Here is a 17,843-nt window from a genome sequence, read left to right on the forward strand (position 1 = left end):
GCACAAACATGACAAAGCGTCTCTGTGTGTTTTGATACTAATACAATGAAATACAAATATCTCTTAGACGACTGTGTTGAAGACTAAAAATGCAGATTTCTAGGTGTGACCCCAACTTTCGGAGTCTCTGCAGCGTGGGGCCTGGGACTGCAGTTGAACAGCCTCTACATGGGATCCCTGTGCTCTCTACAATTTGGGACCTGATCTAGAAGTAGGGAGCACTTCACTCTGTCCTAAGTAACTGTGGAACCAACTTAGACCCCTCCCTGGACAGAAGAGACTCGGAGAGTTGGGAACCAGTTAGAGGAAGGTAGAAAATTGATTACTGGGTATCTACTTATGGCCCGGTGCTGGCCATACATTCTCAGATTTAATCAGTATGGGAGAAGTAGCTCTTATTTACAAATATGAGACAGGCTTTCAGTGTTGGTTGAAATTTCCCATTATCACTTTTGAATTCATGTAAGTCACAATTTCTCCAGCTTATGTCCAGAAACAGAAATGGGGCTACTCAGTAACTAGTCCTTCATTCTGCTGTTGGCATTCAGTGCTGACTATAGACACTTGATTTACCAGGCTAACGTGAGTTCCCTAGGAGTCTTATAATCCTATTTATTTTGGCAGCTAATTACATTTTGTCACAGAAGTGAATTTAGTGTAATTATAAACCGTTCAAAGGAAAGAATTTTGTTATTAGAACCTTTTTTCACAGAAGAAATAAAACTTGACTCTAGTGTCTATGTAAGGATGTCTCTCCTTGCTATATGGTTGATTTTGAATATTTTAAATTTTATTCATAGGAAGAGCTGAATAAGAATGCAATTATGGAAAAAGGCAGAAAGGTCCAAGGGCTAAAACTAATCGAACAGGATTTGGTCTAAGGGAAAATAAAGTCTGTGTACTGGAGGTTTTGCCGTCAATATGGATTTCTAAAAAAATTAATCTTGTCAGGGGCGCCTGCGTGCCTCAGTTGGTTGAGTGTTGACTCTGGACTTTGACTTAGGTCATGATCCCGTGGTCATGGGATTGAGCCCAACGTCAGGCTCCTTGCTGAGCGTGGAGCCTGCTGAAGATTCTCTCTCTGCCCGTCTCTCCTGCTTTCTCAAAGTTATTAAAAAAAATGAATCTTGTCAAGTCAGAGTAAGCTACAAATATATTTTTGTAACTGTAACTGCCTCTGGTTTTCCATGCCTGGACCCGAGCACCTAAATTTTGCTGATGTACTGACTAGGCTTTTTTAAAATTAATGGCCACTGAACTCTGCCAAACTTTCTTACAGACCTTCTTGTATGTTCATTTTCTTACTCCTCAAGATAACCATTTCACACCTTGTCTTTCCAGCCCTTTTGCAGTACTTCCCACCGGTTCTACTGCCCTCTGTAAAAAAGAGGCAACCTGACAGCACCTCTCCTCTCACACTACCCCCTCCATCAACCTGCCTACATCTGTTCCCATGTGGACCAGGACTATGATCTCTGCTCAGATCCACTCACTCCACTTTCACTTCCTGAAGGATATTAATCCTGCAGCTTTTCCATCTCTCTTCCATCTCTCTCCTGGGTCATATCCATCAGCATGTTCTGATATTTGGTTTCTTGAAAGAAAATTATGCCTCATCTTACAACTTCCATTTTCCTGCTTCCTTTTGCAGCAGCATTTGTTGAAAAACTTCATATAGTCCCTGCCTCTTACTCCTTTCCTATTCTCTCAACCCACTCTGGTTGCCTTCCTTTCTCAATGCACCAGTCACACTTGTTAGGGCCAACCAGTGATTTCCTTTTTTGCCAAATCCATGGCCACTTAAAATCTGTATCTTAGTTAACCGCTCCATGGCACTCGGTATTATTAACCTTGCCCTCTGTCCTTGGCAGACTTCTTTGTGCCATTCCAGGCACAACCAGCCAGTACTATAAATCTGTATCTCTGGGCAACCTCATTTAGAGTTGTAGCTTTAAATACCATAGATACTCAAATGACCCCAGAGTATTTATCTCTGGTCCTGACTTCTCACAGTTCCAACTGCCATTTGCCTGTTTGACATCTCAGATATCTAGTAGGTATCTCAAAATACAATAGAACTACTAAGGCAACCATATAATATATAATCAAAACTAGGACACTTTTGAGAATAAAAGATAAAGCTTACCATTGATAATTTTGTCAGGACAAGAACCAAACTAAACTCTTTCCAATGGTTTCCCATCACTCTTAGTGAGATCCTGTTCCTTAGATGGCATTGCAATGCTCTTCTTATCTGGCACTCAATCCTGGCGCGGCTTTTATTGGCTGCCATTCTTTTTCTTGAACCTTCGGGTAGGTGACTTAACCCTTTCTCTGCCTGCATCACATCTATAGAACAGTAAATAGTGGTACTCAACTTGAAGGATTCTAAAGCACAGCATGCCTGGCTCTTAGTAGATGCTGCATAGAAATGTCTTTCACTATCCTAAGGAACCAAACAGATTTGGATGGTAAGGGTTACTTGCATTTGCTGAATGAATAAAAACATGGCCTGTATTTTTTATAGGTTTTTCATTACTTAAGGCCATGCACACATAGCACATAGATGTTTGAATGTCAGAGTCAACTGGTTGTCTATTTGTTACAGAGTTCAAGCTCCACAGATGAACGTGAGCCAGTCTTTATCTGGGTAATGTATATCTTGGAACAAGATTTAGAAAGAGAAACTTGGAATACTAACTAAAATCAGTACCAACCGTCACACACTTTCCCTTTCAAAGAGCCAGACCTGGATTTTCAGAGTTTTCTAAAAAGTTGCTTACTTCAAATGTATGTAAGTTAGATCATTTCACGTTTAAGGAATTTTACAATTTTCATAAAAATCCCTAAATTTGTTGTTAGCACTCCTTTGGCATGTCAGGTAAGGGCATGACTTTTCTTATGCCAACTCCTAAGCAATCCTTTTTCTGTTCATAGGTTTGAACAGAAGTCAGATCATAGTACATCTGGGCCCTGTCACTTGGCAGGCAGGCTGCTCTAAGCTTATTTCCTCGTCTGTAAAACGGGGAAAGTAATGCACGTAAGAGTTCTCTGAGATGGTCAGTTTTAAGCTCACCACACAAATAAGCTGTATTCTTTTTGGATGAGAAATACTTTGTTCTCAAAGGCACTTGCTTATCCCAACCAAGAGATGAAATCAGCTTGCTCTTAAAAAAAATGTATTCGAAGTTTGCTTATTGTTTCACTTAACACTAATCTATAGAATTCAGACCACATTAGAGCGATGTTTCAGAGCTGGTGGTGAGGAAGAAGACAGAGTCTGTGTTCCAGATGAAATGTGCTATTTAAATAAAAATATATCCATACTTTGAATTAAGGGAGTGTACTTGTCAGTATCTTAGAAATGATTCACTCACAAAGTATCACTCTGATGTGCCATTTACTAGTATAGGAGTTTTTGAAATAGCTCAAAGTCAAAATTACCAACTTTATTTAAAATAAATGCAGTTTATATCTTAAGATATAGCAAATGAGTCAGAGATTATCTACTCAGATGTAACTTAAGACAACTCAGAAGCTAAGCAGTTTCTTAAAATTACTAGTGCCTACAAACTGACTCCAGTCCTTGCTACTCAGCTTCACTCTGCAATACTAGAAAGCAGCCGCAGTCTGCAAGTTACTCTTCAATGTTTAATGGTGCCACAGGGTTAAACAATGGCCTTCCTTTTTTGGCCTGAATTTTGCCGAAGTTAGCCTCAAATTCTCTTTTTGTTCCACTTAGATTTACCAGATGTCCATCCTTTATTCTGTAGCCTAGGGAATTCAGTTTCTTTATCCTGTACTGTACTATCTGCGGTGTTAATTCAAGAACCATTGGCGTCTCTTTTATCTGAGCTATGGAAGTTCCTTCTTTCAATAATCCCTGAATTCTCTCTTCCAAAACTGGAACAGAATAATATAAAATGGCAGGACATTTCAAAACTAATTGCTTCAGGTCATGATCTGTGCATTTAAAAACACTTTTAGAGAAGGAAATGCTGTTCTGTATACTTCTGGGGCAAAGGTGAAAAAGAAATCCTTTGAGTTTGGAGAGAAGCTGGAGAATATCAAAGTTTGTGAAACCTTGCTCCTGGAGAAATTCTAGTGTTTCCTTTATAGCTGCAGAAGAATTCAGCAAAATAAATGGGTTTTGGCTTAATAATTTCAGTAACCAAACTTTCACGTTGGCCTCGGAGCCACCTAAATTTAGGTAACTCTCTTGGAGAATACTTATCATTTGCTTATTTTTCTCAATAGGATTATGAAAAATATTAGATGCAGTTGTCAAAAACCTGCTAATGACCACATTTTTGAGTCCCAACTCTTGAAAGAACTGAATGTTCAGCTTCTGAGTTTCCTGGTCTGTAACAGTAAAGAAAGATTCTGGAAACTGTTCTATTAACTTGACTAACTCTTGCTCGTTTTTGCAGACCAACTGCCAGAGTTCTCTCTGGGTGTTAACAGCCGTTGGACTGCAGACAATTGCTTCTGGGCAGCGTTCCAAAATACTGGCTACAGCGGTTTCGTTAGCACCTAGTTGTTGTAAAACATTTGCGATTTCTTCAACATAGGTTTCATCCTCAAAAAGTACCCATCCTTTTAGTCTGCGAATTTTCCTGATGTCGACTGAAAATTTATAGAGCTTTTCCACTGTTCTTTTATTTTCTTTGTTTGACTGATGATCATTTGTATAGGTGAAGCACGCTAGAAAGGGTCTGTATTTTGGAGCCGATAGCATCTTTCTGAAAGAACACAGCCTGCAGGGCTGGGATCTTATCAGCAACTTCCACAACATGCCTGCAACCATTGGCTAATTGCCACCGTCCTGGGACTCAGAAGGTATTTATTGCACCTGTAAGAAAGAAAATGCAGGTTTTAACATATGGAGCACAAATTTGGGCTGTCAGTAGTAAGCACAGAAATAACATGGATGTAAATTAGACAGGAAAACTGAATTTTGCCAAAGTTGGCTTCAAACTTTTTGTGGAATATTACATATTTCCTCTTAAATGTATAAAGTAACTAACATACCTCATCACAACTTAGACATCTTCTACACTATAAACATTGTGTGAGCTTTGCCACAACCTTATGAAGTAGTTTCCATTTTACAGATCAGTAGTAAGGCCACAAACAGTTCAAAGATTCAAAGACCTCAAATGTCATTCTGATACAAATTCCCTTTTCTACAACTCGTTATGTTTTTCTTTAGGAGACATATTTTACTAATACACACACACACACACACACACACACACAGCTTTTGGGTTTTTTTTTTTTTTTAACATTTTACATTTTCAAGTTTATGTTTAGCTGAAGCAAATACTTATGGGGGGGAGTCATCTCTAATTTTATATTTTAGAGTAAATACTTTTGCTAAATAATTATTACCCAAAGTCATTTTATTGAAAATAATAAGTGTAAGCTTGTTTCGTCAGAATTATGTGAAAATCCTTTTCATAAACCTAAAATTAAGGTAAATCTTAGCTAGGCAAAATGAGAAACGCTGTGACTGCCCCAGTGGAGCAGTGGGCAGTCACACTAAGTGGAACGGGGTCCATACTTGCACAATAGTCTAATCAGCTGCCCCCACTTGACAGCTTTACGTACCTAGAGATGGCTACACTGTGCTTCCTGCATTATCGACTTCCGTGCTATTTTCTTGTTATTCTCTGGTAATTAAAACATGCCTAGTTTACTGTTTGAACTTTCAGCACGTGAGAGTGGTTAAGTGTCACATCCTTGGCATAAAAGCATGTAGTGCTGAACTATTTAGCTAGTTAACAGCCTTCCTTATTATTTGTAGGTTTGAAGGAAAGTTGAAAAAAGCCATAATCCAATCCTGGATAGTTGTGAAACTATTTAATAATGCCATTGCCACATATGCCAAGGACTTTTCACTTTCAAGCCTGTCCCAACTAATGCAAATAAATCACTATTCTCTAAGGAAAAATAACAAGTAACAATGTTCTCATTTTGGTTTACCATTTGTAATAATAGCTCATTGTTAGTGTCCATGGTGTCTAAAATAACTGTAGGCGTAGTTTCTGTTTTACTTCGAGTGGTTCAACCAGTTTTTTTTTTCTTTTTAATGTAATTCCTAATACTGGTTTCCTTTAGATGATTCCTAAAGAGCCAAGATATAAATATTAGGCTATTTTATAAAATTTCTAAGAGGACCATGGATTTTAACAGGAAGGAAGAGGGAGATACTGCATAATAATGGGCACATGGAGCCCCACACTCCACAATCTTGGGCCTCACATCTGTACCACATGCTGGAAGGAGCATGGACTCCGTGGCCAAGATGCCCATGTTCAGTCCTGGTTCTAATTTATGGGGTCATCTTGGGAAAGTTACTTAGCCTCAGATTAAGTATGTAAACAAGTAGTGACTAGAACAGTGTCTCACAGTAAATGTTAAATACTACCACAATATAGTAAATGTACTACTACTCCTCAGGATCATCTGTAAAATGGAGACAACTTTAACTTGACATAAACTTTACAGGAATATCGTGAGGGTTCAAATGCATGTCCAGGACTATGCACAAAGCCTGGTACACAGTAAGTACTCAATAAATAGTAGCCATTACCAGGAAATATCTGGAGCTAAAATTCTTGTAGTAATAGGAGTTTAAATTATATTTTAGACAGAAGTACATTATTTACAAAGAGTAAGTGAAAATTGTGAAAACTATTTTAAATGCTTCGGTCGTCCCAAGTGACAGTTTATAAAAGCAATACGTTCTCACTTCAGAGGATCTGCCCAACTCTGAAAAGAATAAGGAAGTGGAAAAAGTCACAACTCTACCACCTATAGACAACTGTTCATATCTGACATACATGTCTGTTTTGTTTTTTCTGATTCTTGCACCCTTTATTATAATTTTGAACTACATACAAGCAGGGTTACCTGGTATATGAGAATTAGGGCGTAAGCTCAGCCTACAATTTGAAATTGTGAAGACTCAGAATTTTTCTTGAAAATGTCTTAAACCGACACCACATTAAATACCAACATAGTCTTCTAGGGAAGTCCAGTCCAGCAAGGGGTTCCTCAAACACTGGAGCAGATCCCAGTGTTTGGCTAAGCACCAGATGAAATAGTTGGCTTAGTGTGGGGGTCACATTACACAAAATGACAGACTAAACACTAGCACCACATTGACCACAGCCAAGATGCTCCTGCCCAATGAGGCTGAGGGTAAAGCAGGCCGTCTCACATTTCCTGCTTACTCCAGGGTGAACTATCATGTGCTCAGGTGGGTTGTCTCATAATTAAAGCTGCCTGTCTTGCTCTTTCTTTCTCTCTGATGAGCAAACACAGTTGACGAAGAAAAGTGAAAAGCACAAATGTTGTGAATCCTCTGTAATTAACACACATTTATATATACACAGTTTATTTATTCTTTTTTTTTTTATCCACTCTAAGTATCTAAACTTGGCATCAAAAACACTCTAAACATTTAAAATGAGCACATGACATATGGGATAGATATAATTTTGTGATTCATTCTGCAACATCAAGTATGCTATTATTTTCTTTTAGAATGAATTCCTAGGAATGGAATTATTGAAGAGGAGTATGTGAACATTTGAAAAGCTAGGTTGTTACTTTATAATCCAGAACAAATGTCAGATGACCTTGTCACAAGCAGTATGACCGATTTTCTCATTAGTTTTAATTCTATTTTGTAAAAAATGAACACAACACTAATTTAACTTTGTTTTCTTGTATTAATGAGGCAGAGCTTAATGAATTATTTTGACCATCTATTTCCTTTAGTGAATTAGCTATTCCTGCCTTTAAAAAAAAATTTTTTTTAATGTTTGTTTCTTTTTGAAAGAGAGAGAGAGAGAGAAAGAGAGAGACACAGACACAGAATCTGAAACAGGCTCCAGGCTCTGAGCTGTCAGCACAGAGCCGGACATGGGGCTTGAACTGGTGAACTGAGAAATCATGACCGAAGCCGAAGTTGGACCCTTAACTGACTGACTCACCCAGATGCCCCTATTCCGGCCTTTTTAAATAGCAATCTTTCTGCTTTTTAAAAATTGACTTACATAAACTCTTCATATATTAAAAAAATAATCCTCTTGTTTTTGGAAAGGTTTTCTCCAGTTCACTTTTAGTTGTTGAAGGTACATTCCAGCATACCAAAATGGTTACTTTTTTTTTATTGTGCTAAGATATAAATTTTTCTCATTTAACCTTTTAAAAAATTTTATTTACTTATTTGTTCAGAGAGAAAGAGTGTGCGCAAGCAGGGAAGGAGCAAAGGAAGAGAGAGAGAGAATCCACAGGCTTGATGCTCAGCATGGAGCTCGACGCAGGGCTCGATCCCATGACCCTGGAATCATTACCTGAACCAAAATCAAGAGTCGGACACTCAATGGACAGAGTCACCCAGGCACCCCCCATTCTTACCATTTTTAAGTATACAATTCAGTGGCATGAAGTAAATCCACAATGTTGTACAACCACTACCATGATTTCCAGAACTTTCTCATCACCCCAAACACAAACTCTATTCCCATAAAACAGTAATTCCCCACTCCTTCCTCCTCTCAGCCCCCTTGTAACTTCTATTCTACTTTTGGTCTCTAGGAATTTGCCTATCCTTGGTACTTCATATTAGTGGAGTCTTACAATATTTGTCCCATTGCATCTGGCTTGTGTCACTTAGCATAATGTCTTCAAGGTTCATACATAATATAGCATGTGTCAGAACAAAGTGGTTAATTTTAAGTGGTCGAAGGGTCATGGAAGTTTCCCTTGATGATTCCTACTGCTTTATGCACTACATGATGACAAAAATTCACCCATATGTCCTTCTATATTTTTGTTTGATTTAAAAAAGAGCTCCTTTAATTCACTTGAAATTTCTGTTATGAGCGGCAAGTCTAAACAGATTATCAACAGTTTGGCTATCTCCAAGCACTGTTTTTGAACAGTCCTTTCCTTCCCCATGATTTGTGAGGCCTCCTTTACTATACATTAAATGTAGCTTTGGGGCGCCTGGGTGGCTCAGTTGGTTAAGCATCCAACTCTTGCTTTTGGCTCAAATCATGATCTCACAGTTTAGGAGATCGAGTCCCAAGTTGGGCTCTGCACTGACAGTGTGGAGCCTGCTTGGGACCCTCTCTCTTCCTCTCTGTCCCTCCCCAGTTCATGCTCTCTCTCCCCAAATAAATAAGCATTAAAAAAAAAAATGCAGCTTTTCATTCTACCTAGCTTCCATCCTCAATTCCCTATTATTTTGCAATTCCCTGAATAAGCCAGGAGGCTAATTTCTTTGCTGCATACTTGGCCCCCTCTGCCAGACCATTCTAAAACAATCTCTGGGGCAACTCACTCTTGCACATCCCCCACCGAGGATGTCAAATCTCCTCAGCTTGGACCTCTAGCTTCCCTTAACCCCTATTCTACTCTCAACCAATGCTCTTGCCTCTAATATGTGCAAAGAAAGGAGAGCAACTCATCACACCAAACTTAAATCTTCTGGTATCTCCCCTCCGCTACAAGTATACCCTTCAGTATCCAGGGTAATCCCTGCCCTGTACTGATCCCAACCTGTCCGGCCTGAGACATCCAGACCCTTTCTTCCTTGTAAAATCACTCTTTCAGTTGTCCTCCTCTCTGGGGCTCCCACCCTTCAATTCAAAGTCTCTTCTCACTGCCACTCCACCTAAAACCCTATTTTCTCTTACTCTCAGTTAATTCTCACAGATCTTTCTTTTCTCTCCATTTCCTCCCCTCCTCCCTACATAGATCCCAATAAAGACAATTTCCATGTGATTAGAGCCAATGAGCACTTTTAGTTCCTCTCTCTTTTGACCTCTGCAGCTTTCAGCACAGTTGACCACTTTCTCCACGAAATATTCTCTCACCTGATTTCCAGGACTCCCCATCCTCCCAGTTCTCCCCCTTCCTTCCTCCACTCTGACTTCCCTTTATCTGTCTCCTTCGCAGGCCCATCTTCAAGACTTGATTTAGACCCTCTCCCCTTCTTACCTTACAGATTCTCCTTAGAGATCCTGTTTTCATCCAGGGCTTCAGTTAATCACTTGAGCTTCTCTCCAACTTCTCAAAATGTGATCTTGTCATGTCCCTGCAATAAACTTTTCAGTGGCACTTTAGGATAAAGACATAAAACAAAATAAAAATGCCTTATACCATGGCCTAAAAGGCCTCTCTGTCTGGTCTCTGTTACCACCTGAATCTGTGCCTGCACCTTCCCCAACCACCTCCCCCCCCCCCCCCCAGCCAAAAAAAAAAAATCCACCAGTTCTTTTCAGTCTCTGGTGCTCTACACGTTCACACCACAGGGTCTCTGAAGACTGAGAGCTATTCCCCATGCCCAAAGTACCCCTGTCTAACCCCTAGGTCTGTCACTTTCTTAGACCTCCTTGACTTTCATAAACAGATGAAGCCTCCTGCCCTCATTATAGGCTCTCACAGCACCAAGGACTGCTCCTTGGTGCCACCTGTCATTGTTGCAGCTGTTCATGTGTTGTTTCTGTCACCCTCCATGAGGGCAGAGACTGGTCATCACCATGTTCCAATGAATTGCTTCCCTACACTTCACTAGACTGGCATTTGCTGACTCTAAGAGGCTGGGCAGGTGGACCTTTGTATGTGCTCTTCCACAGCACCCTGCTCTTGACCCTAACTCCTCTAAGTTCTTCACCCATTCAACCAGTTTTTTTCTTTTTATCTTCTTTTTTTTTAAGCTCATGCTGTGTTGTTAGACATTACACTAGACACTAGCTCTTCTGCTAAAATGTTTCTTCATACCTTGGGATCACAAACAGCACTGGAGAACCTGGAGAGAGCCACAGACTCTCCGCAAGCACTGGGAGGGCAAGGTCTGTGTGCCGTTCTGCTCTGTCTCTCGCACCCAGCAAAGAACTTGGTCCACAGGGGAACAAAATCAGTATTTGTTAACTGAAACTAAATGAACAAACCAAGTTGGTGAGGCATCCTAATGTGGTGGGTAAACTGTGATCTGTATGGGCTTAACTCCTGGTCATTAGCTGTGCTGTGACTTAAGGAAGTCATGTCACCTTTCTGAGCCTCAGTGGGGAGTGTCAGGAAAACGGGGACCCTACATCCTGGGTGACTGTGAAGACTAAATTGGGCTAATACCATAAACTACTTACAGAGTATTCAGAATATTAAGTTATCACAACAACCCATTTTAATTTTTTTTAATGTTTATTTTTGAGAGACAGAGACAGAGACAGAGAGACAGAGCACGAGTGGGGCAGGGGTAGACAGAGAGGGAGACACAGAGTGCGAAGCAGGCTCCAGACTCCGAGCTGTCAGCACAGAGCCCGATGCGGGACTCGAACTCATGAACTATGAGATCATGACCTGAGCCAAAGTCGGACGCTCAACCCACTGAGCCACCCAGGCGCCCCAACAACTCATTTTAAAGATGAAGAAACAGATGCAGGTAAAGTAACTTGCCCAGGGTTGCTCAGCTAACAAAGGGCAGGCCTTGGATTTAAACCCAACAACTTGGTTCTAGGGTACAGCTCTTTCCCTGTGCCCTACACAGTAATAATGCTCTTAGCAAATGGGTGTTAAGTCACAATGTGGGCTATTCTGAAGCATTTCTGAGGAGTGAAATGCACAATTTTCATCCTTAACAGTCCCCTCTACAACACCAGTAATTTCAATTAAGTTCTACCTTTATAACATGTATGATCTGCTGACAGTTTCAAATTAACCCCAGTGTTTATAGGTAAAAACGAGGACCGAAGGAAAAGACTCTTGGGCAATAATCCACAGCCACACATCCATCTCGTGGGGCCCGCGCGTTTCCAGAGAAACTTCTGACCTACGGCGCCGAGGCATCCACCCCCGCCAGGCAGACGGAGTTGGGCGACTGAACAGGAGACTGGTTTCGCCGTGCGCGGCCCAAGGTCCCCAGCCCCCGGCCCCCGCCAGTCGGCCCCTGCGATGCTGGTGGTGCTCACCCCAGGGGCGGAGAAGGGGTTGGGACTCACCTGTCCGCTCCGTTGAAGACACAGTCGGTCCCGGGTCTCTGGCTCCGTCCTTCCTCCCTCCCCCCCACCCCGCGAAGGTTTCCCTTGGTGGGCCGTCTTCCCCAGGCCTGGGAACAGGATCAAGGTCCCGAGACCAGGGTCCCAAGAAGCCGGCGAATTTCCCTCAGGAGTGCCACCCAGGCCACCAGCCCCTCTATCCACAGCCAATCACGAAGCAGGAGACCTGAGAGGGCCCTCCCCCCCCCCCCCCCCCCCCCCCCGCCAGACGTGAGCTCGCAGACGTATGTCCCCGGAGTCCCAACGCAACCAATCAGGGCGCAGGACACAGGTTACGTGACCCTACGCAAAGCTGGGCTGCGCGGGGGAGGCCTGCCAGCGTGGGAATCAGCTTTCCAGGGAACAGAGCCAGGAGCCAGCAATTACTGCGGCTGTTTTCACACCCTTTCCTTACCAGCATTTAGGAAACGGGAGTTCCGGTCGTTTTGTCCCTTGAGGAATGTCACCAGCCCATAAGAAAAAATGTAGAATTCAGAAGCCGCTGTGTCTTTAAGCAGTAGCCATTTAGAATTCCCAAAATAATTCCATAGGAAAGAACTAATTTATAAAAGAAATGTAGTCAAAACAAAACAACCCCCAAACCTCTTTGGAACATATCTAGTCTCTCTGCTACCCCCCTCCCACCCTCCCCCAGTAGTCAGCGACTGTCTGATTCGTCTTTAAAAGCCTCTCTCCTGCTGCTTTCACCTGAACACTTGTTTTTTCCGACAAACTGTCCAGTTCCATTCTAATTATTACCTGTGATGCTCACCTTATAAACTAATTTCTCCTTAAAGCCAGTCTCAGTGTCCATCCCATTTATTCTCACATTTATCTATCAATCAACAAATATTTATGGTATGCCTATTAAGTGCCAAGCATGTGAAACCGCAATGAGAAGACACCGGTGGACAAGACAAAGGGGGTTTTAAAAGTACATTCCCTGTCCTGATGGGAGTTTACATGTAGGACAGTGGAAGACAAAGACATTAACAACCGATAACATGATTAATCCCAAGTACAGTTAAATGTTTCCAAAGACAGGGTGCCCCCACCCTGCCTAGTTGTCCTATGCTCCTGTGTAGAGCTGGAGTCAGGAAAGCTGTGATTTTCCCAGGCTGGAGGTCTGTGCACACCGTGCACAGTTTTAACAGCCTGAACTCACACCACTGTAATTCTTCCAGACTGCCCTCTCGCCTCGTGAACTCCTTGTGGATACTTAAGAATTTATTTTCCTATGAACAATATTTGGCACATGATAGGAACTCAGAAAATGCTAATTTGAGTCTACCCTTAATATTCACTTTGTGCTCAACAGGCTTTTTGAGAGGGACCAACATCTGCACCTTAAATTACACAGACTAGCAACAAGAATCCTAGCTCCTTCTCTCAGGATCATCTTTGGTCTCCAGGACATTCTAGAATTAAATGAGTAGCTAATGCATATGATGAGGTCAGGGAGTGATTGTCCAGTAACCTTTCTTCCCCTGAGTTACCCTTAAATAAAATCCTATTACTCATGGCTTTATTGAACACTTGTTCCTGCGATATAAGGATTTGGGGTCCGGACCAAACAAAATGTTTCACTGCATTTAGGAAAAGGAATTGGAGTAGGTTACAGAGAAGAGAAGGAAGTCAAGGAATGTAGTAAACTCAAGCGCCTTACAACTGCATGCTGCAGTCACTGCTCAGGAGGGAGGGAGCAGATATGTACACTAGGGAGCTGGCAGCTTAGCTTGTACCAGGGTTCCACAGACTTGTGTAAGAAATGGTAATACCTATTACCCTGTGCATTGAAATCAAAACTTGAAACTGACCAAGTCAGCTCTGTCAACTGTAATAATAACTAAATGCTACCTGAAGTTTTTTCCATTCCAAATATTTAGTGAATTTCTAGGACAATACAACCAGGAGGGAAAACAACAACAACAACACTTGGATGGAGAGACGGAGGAAAGAAGCCAGTATAATGCATATTACACACATACAAAAATTACAAACATGTTTGAAGTTGTGGGGAGATCCTAAAGTTTCTAGTACTTAAGAGATGCATTAGAAATAATACTGTTACTGGTCTTTTATATCCCAAGTTACTAATTTATTTCAAGTGAATGTAAAAACAAAGACTTTACGTAGGTTCTTTCAAAAGCTTGGTTTCCTCAACTCATTTTTTCCAAGATGCTAGAACAGAACATGTTTGGTAATAAGATTTCAAGATATAATTTCTTGAATGAATAAAAGGCCTTAAATCCCTCAGCCACAAGCAGGATTTTCAGAACACTAGCTCCTCTAGTTACGGGAAACCACTGCATTCAAACATCTACTCAACTGGAACACACCGACTGCTACCTGTCTTTCCCTTTCAGTGATTCTTTTTATTTACAATTCAAACCAAACTGAAAAAGCTTTGCAAAAAACCCCCTAAAAACCAAATAGCCCTATGTTTAAAACAAAATATCAATGCCTATGCTGAAACAATGTTCTTTTACTAAAATATTTATTCTCATTAAAACGGAATCTTTTATTCCCCTGGATGGTGATGGTAAATCCTAGGTCTATGAATTGCTTGGTGCTGTACAGTACAATCCGGTCTAAAGAGTAGCTTGTTATATACAAGTATCATGAAAAACAGCGAAAATATCACTCCTTATTAACAGTGGTGAAAGAAGATAAGGCATACTTTTTTCTTTTCTCAGTAATGGACCTTATCAATTAGTATTAATCCACTATCTAGGATACTTTTTAAAATGCTCATCATATAAAAATGTTACTGTTTCTGGATTTTGGATTCAAATGACTCTTACTTTACTTTTTGATACAATTATCTCACTGAACATCTATCACAACTGAAGACTGGGAAAATAAAAAAATAAAAGATTGGAATTCCAAAAGACAAAAACTTGCCTACAAGAGACAGGAATGGGATAATAATAGTAATGAAAATAATGACGGCTACCCAGAGCTAGAGCATACAGCTAAGCAGACTGTGCCCTACACAATCCAGGGAGCTACACAGCACAGCAGCCCTGCAGCTAACACTTAAGTGAGCTCCCTACCGCGTGCCAGGCACTGTCACGAGCATTTCATATGTAGTATGATGGAGATACTACTCTCCCCTCCATTTCAAAGACAAAAAAGAAGGCACAGAAGGTTAATAACTTGCTCAAGATCTCAAAGCTAATGAGTTGCAGAGCCTGGCCTTTGACTCCAGAGCCCACATTATTAATTGTAGTGACTAACTCATAGTTACAAGCCCCATTACCTGAAAAAAATCTCTTTGGTTTTAAATCCTTCTTGCAGATACCTATTTTTGAAAGTACAAAGTATTTGGAAGATAGTAATCTTATCTGGAATAATTTTGAAAAATACTATTTTACTACATATTGGAAGTTGTTCCTTCATTCAGAATGGCTACATGCGGTTTATAGACTCTCTAATTTGTAATCACATCTCATATAACAATGCTCTCCCACTTAACTAAAACAAAAACTTAAAGAAGAAAAAAACAACGACCACCAAGTACACAAGATTCCATATATGCATATACTTTAATAACAAAGTCACTTAGCTGTAAATGAACAAAGGGAGACAAGGAGAACTTAACACATGATACTTCCACAGATTTGCGTCAAAACAGGCATACATGAAGCTTTAAAACATATTGTCTGTGTTAACAGAGGCTGTAACTACCAATTGTGATGGCGCATATTTTCTAAAACATTATTATCAAAGAGTGTAAAGTTAGATCAAACAATGATGTCAAGAAAATTTTGTCCTAAAATTTTAACAAAGTCTTTTAAGAAAGTCTAAAAACCTCCTATCTTCCCACATTGACACTCAAAACATTAATTTTTATATCAGGATATCAGTTTGCCACTTTAACTTTTACCATACATGAAAAATTATCAAAAATATATTGATGGGTCTATACTAATTGTGACTATTTCTATTTACATTAAGCAAATTTTTTATCAAGTTCTTTATATACAAATTACCATTCATCCTACGTGAAATTCATTAAAAAGTTTAAAACTACAGAAATGTCATTAGAAACAATGCATTTCAAAATGTAACTGCTTTCCATCAATGAAGGACATTTTAAAATAATTTAACTGAAAAAAGTATTGAACTCCCCACCAATTTCAGCTGCAACAGTATTCTTCCTGAATGTTTTCTGTGATTTAAGGGGAAAAAGAAACTGGGTAAAGTTTGATTTCAAGGAATTAAATGATAAAAAAATTGATGAGTGTTTACTAATCTTCAAGAAAGTTACAATCTAAATTAGGTTGGCACTAAGAAAACAGCAATATTTAAAATGTTTTATTATTGCTGTCTATATATATATATATTATTACTGAAGTATAACTGACATACAATATATTAGTTTCCAGTGCACATCAATCACATTGATTCAATAATTATATACGTTACTCAATTATATACTTACTGTAAGTATAGTTAGCAATAATTTTTAAAAAAGCACACAGTTTAAGATAACTGAAGAAACAAAAGTCTTTAAAAACTGGCAAATGTACTGTATAGATATTTTTCATGTAAATTTAAATGATAAAATAATATGCCACATCCAATTCAACTGAATATAGCCATGGCTTTTTGGATAACTCTAAAAAAGGGCCAGTTTTTTTAAAAAATTAAACTATTCCCTGAAAGAATTTAGATTTCAGAAGTATCACAATACATAAAAGAAACTTATAACATTTAAGAGGCAAAGATGTGGGGAAAAGTTCATAAAGGGATTATATTAATACTACTACAATAAAAAGTCACTTTGGTTGTTTTAGACTCATGGTCACATAGTAAGAAAATGAAAAAAATGTCTTTTTCTGAGAAAAAAACTTGAACACAACATCATAAGTTTTTCAAATTTAAAGATCATCAATTAAGATGATCACTTTCAAAACTGAGTGAAGCACTCTGTCCAGTACAGATGCACTTCTCTTGTCTAATAATTAAATGGTTTTGTAACAATTACTGAGAAGTTAATGCCTCAGTTTCTCTAGTTTGAAAAAAGAGATTAGTTCTATTTTGGAAACCGTCTTAATTTATGTTGATTACACACTCCACTAAAGCAAGAAATAAGGCTTTAAAATATTTACCTAATTAACACTCTGTCGCTGGACCTTAGGACCAATACTCTGTGTATCCTCTTCCTGACTAGGACGTTTCCCACCACTGAGACCAGTGCCCATGGAGCTTCTTCCTACATAGTTTAAAAAAATGTATGTTTACGATAGGAAAGGTAAAAAGAACAGTATGCTCAAATGCTTCATTCTTACCTTGCTTTAGTAAGTGAGTTTGCTGACTGTCTCCATGAGTATAATGTAAAATACCACTCCCCTGAGAGCAACCTGTTAGTATTTAAAACACAGTAAAATTATTTAAATTTTAAGTTGTATGTATTAAGACTACAAATCCAATTTTTAGTAACTGTATTAGGGCATTTATGCTTTTTCAGACTAAACCCCAATCCTTCATATGAACCAAAAACCATATGCTCAAATCAGGAAAACTTAAACTTAGGGTCATAGAAATGTTGACTTTTGGCTCAAAGGCAAAATCACTAATAATCATTTTCTAAAAAACATTTATTTACTGCATGACAACGAGACACTTGATCATAGAAGGAAAATATAGGGCAACAGTGAGATATATATCCTTCTTTCACCTCTTGTGCCTCTATTCCACATTCTCCCCTCAGAGCCTGTCCAAAACATATGCCCTTGGAGATAAGTGAATAAGGGCCTGCCAGATGAGAATTTAACAATTCAA

At 39.5% G+C, this 17,843-nt stretch overlaps 2 protein-coding genes across 8 annotated transcripts in view; both read right to left on the reverse strand.

Moving 5' to 3' along the window:
* Window positions 1-3,428: 3,428 nt before the first annotated feature.
* On the reverse strand, window positions 3,429-12,626 carry MTERF2 (mitochondrial transcription termination factor 2). 7 transcript variants are annotated; one of them, XM_030320454.1, is made up of 4 exons: window positions 12,018-12,626; window positions 10,801-10,914; window positions 10,018-10,137; window positions 3,429-4,852 (listed from the first exon to the last, which is right to left on the reverse strand). In XM_030320454.1, the coding sequence occupies exon 4, from the start codon at window positions 4,805-4,807 to the stop codon at window positions 3,638-3,640; it is 1,170 nt and encodes a 389-aa protein (XP_030176314.1). In that variant the 5' UTR covers window positions 4,808-4,852; window positions 10,018-10,137; window positions 10,801-10,914; window positions 12,018-12,626; the 3' UTR covers window positions 3,429-3,637. The 7 variants fall into 7 exon arrangements, with proteins under 7 accessions (XP_030176314.1, XP_030176310.1, XP_030176315.1 ...); XM_030320450.1 differs by having other exon boundaries at window positions 10,801-10,956; XM_030320455.1 differs by lacking the exon at window positions 10,801-10,914 and having other exon boundaries at window positions 10,018-10,114.
* Window positions 12,627-15,582: 2,956 nt separating this feature from the next.
* The window catches only part of CRY1 (cryptochrome circadian regulator 1), a 95,420-nt gene continuing 93,159 nt past the window's right edge, over window positions 15,583-17,843 (reverse strand). Inside the window, exons 11-13 of the mRNA XM_030320447.1 lie at window positions 17,351-17,422; window positions 17,171-17,274; window positions 15,583-16,227 (exon numbers count right to left, since the gene is read on the reverse strand). Of these exons, the coding sequence (XP_030176307.1) occupies window positions 17,171-17,274; window positions 17,351-17,422 (176 nt within the window). The 3' untranslated portion in view covers window positions 15,583-16,227. The remainder of the gene's footprint in view (window positions 16,228-17,170; window positions 17,275-17,350; window positions 17,423-17,843) is intronic.

The sequence above is a fragment of the Lynx canadensis genome, chromosome B4 (genome assembly GCF_007474595.2).
Source record: "Lynx canadensis isolate LIC74 chromosome B4, mLynCan4.pri.v2, whole genome shotgun sequence".
Lineage (NCBI taxonomy): Eukaryota > Metazoa > Chordata > Mammalia > Carnivora > Felidae > Lynx > Lynx canadensis.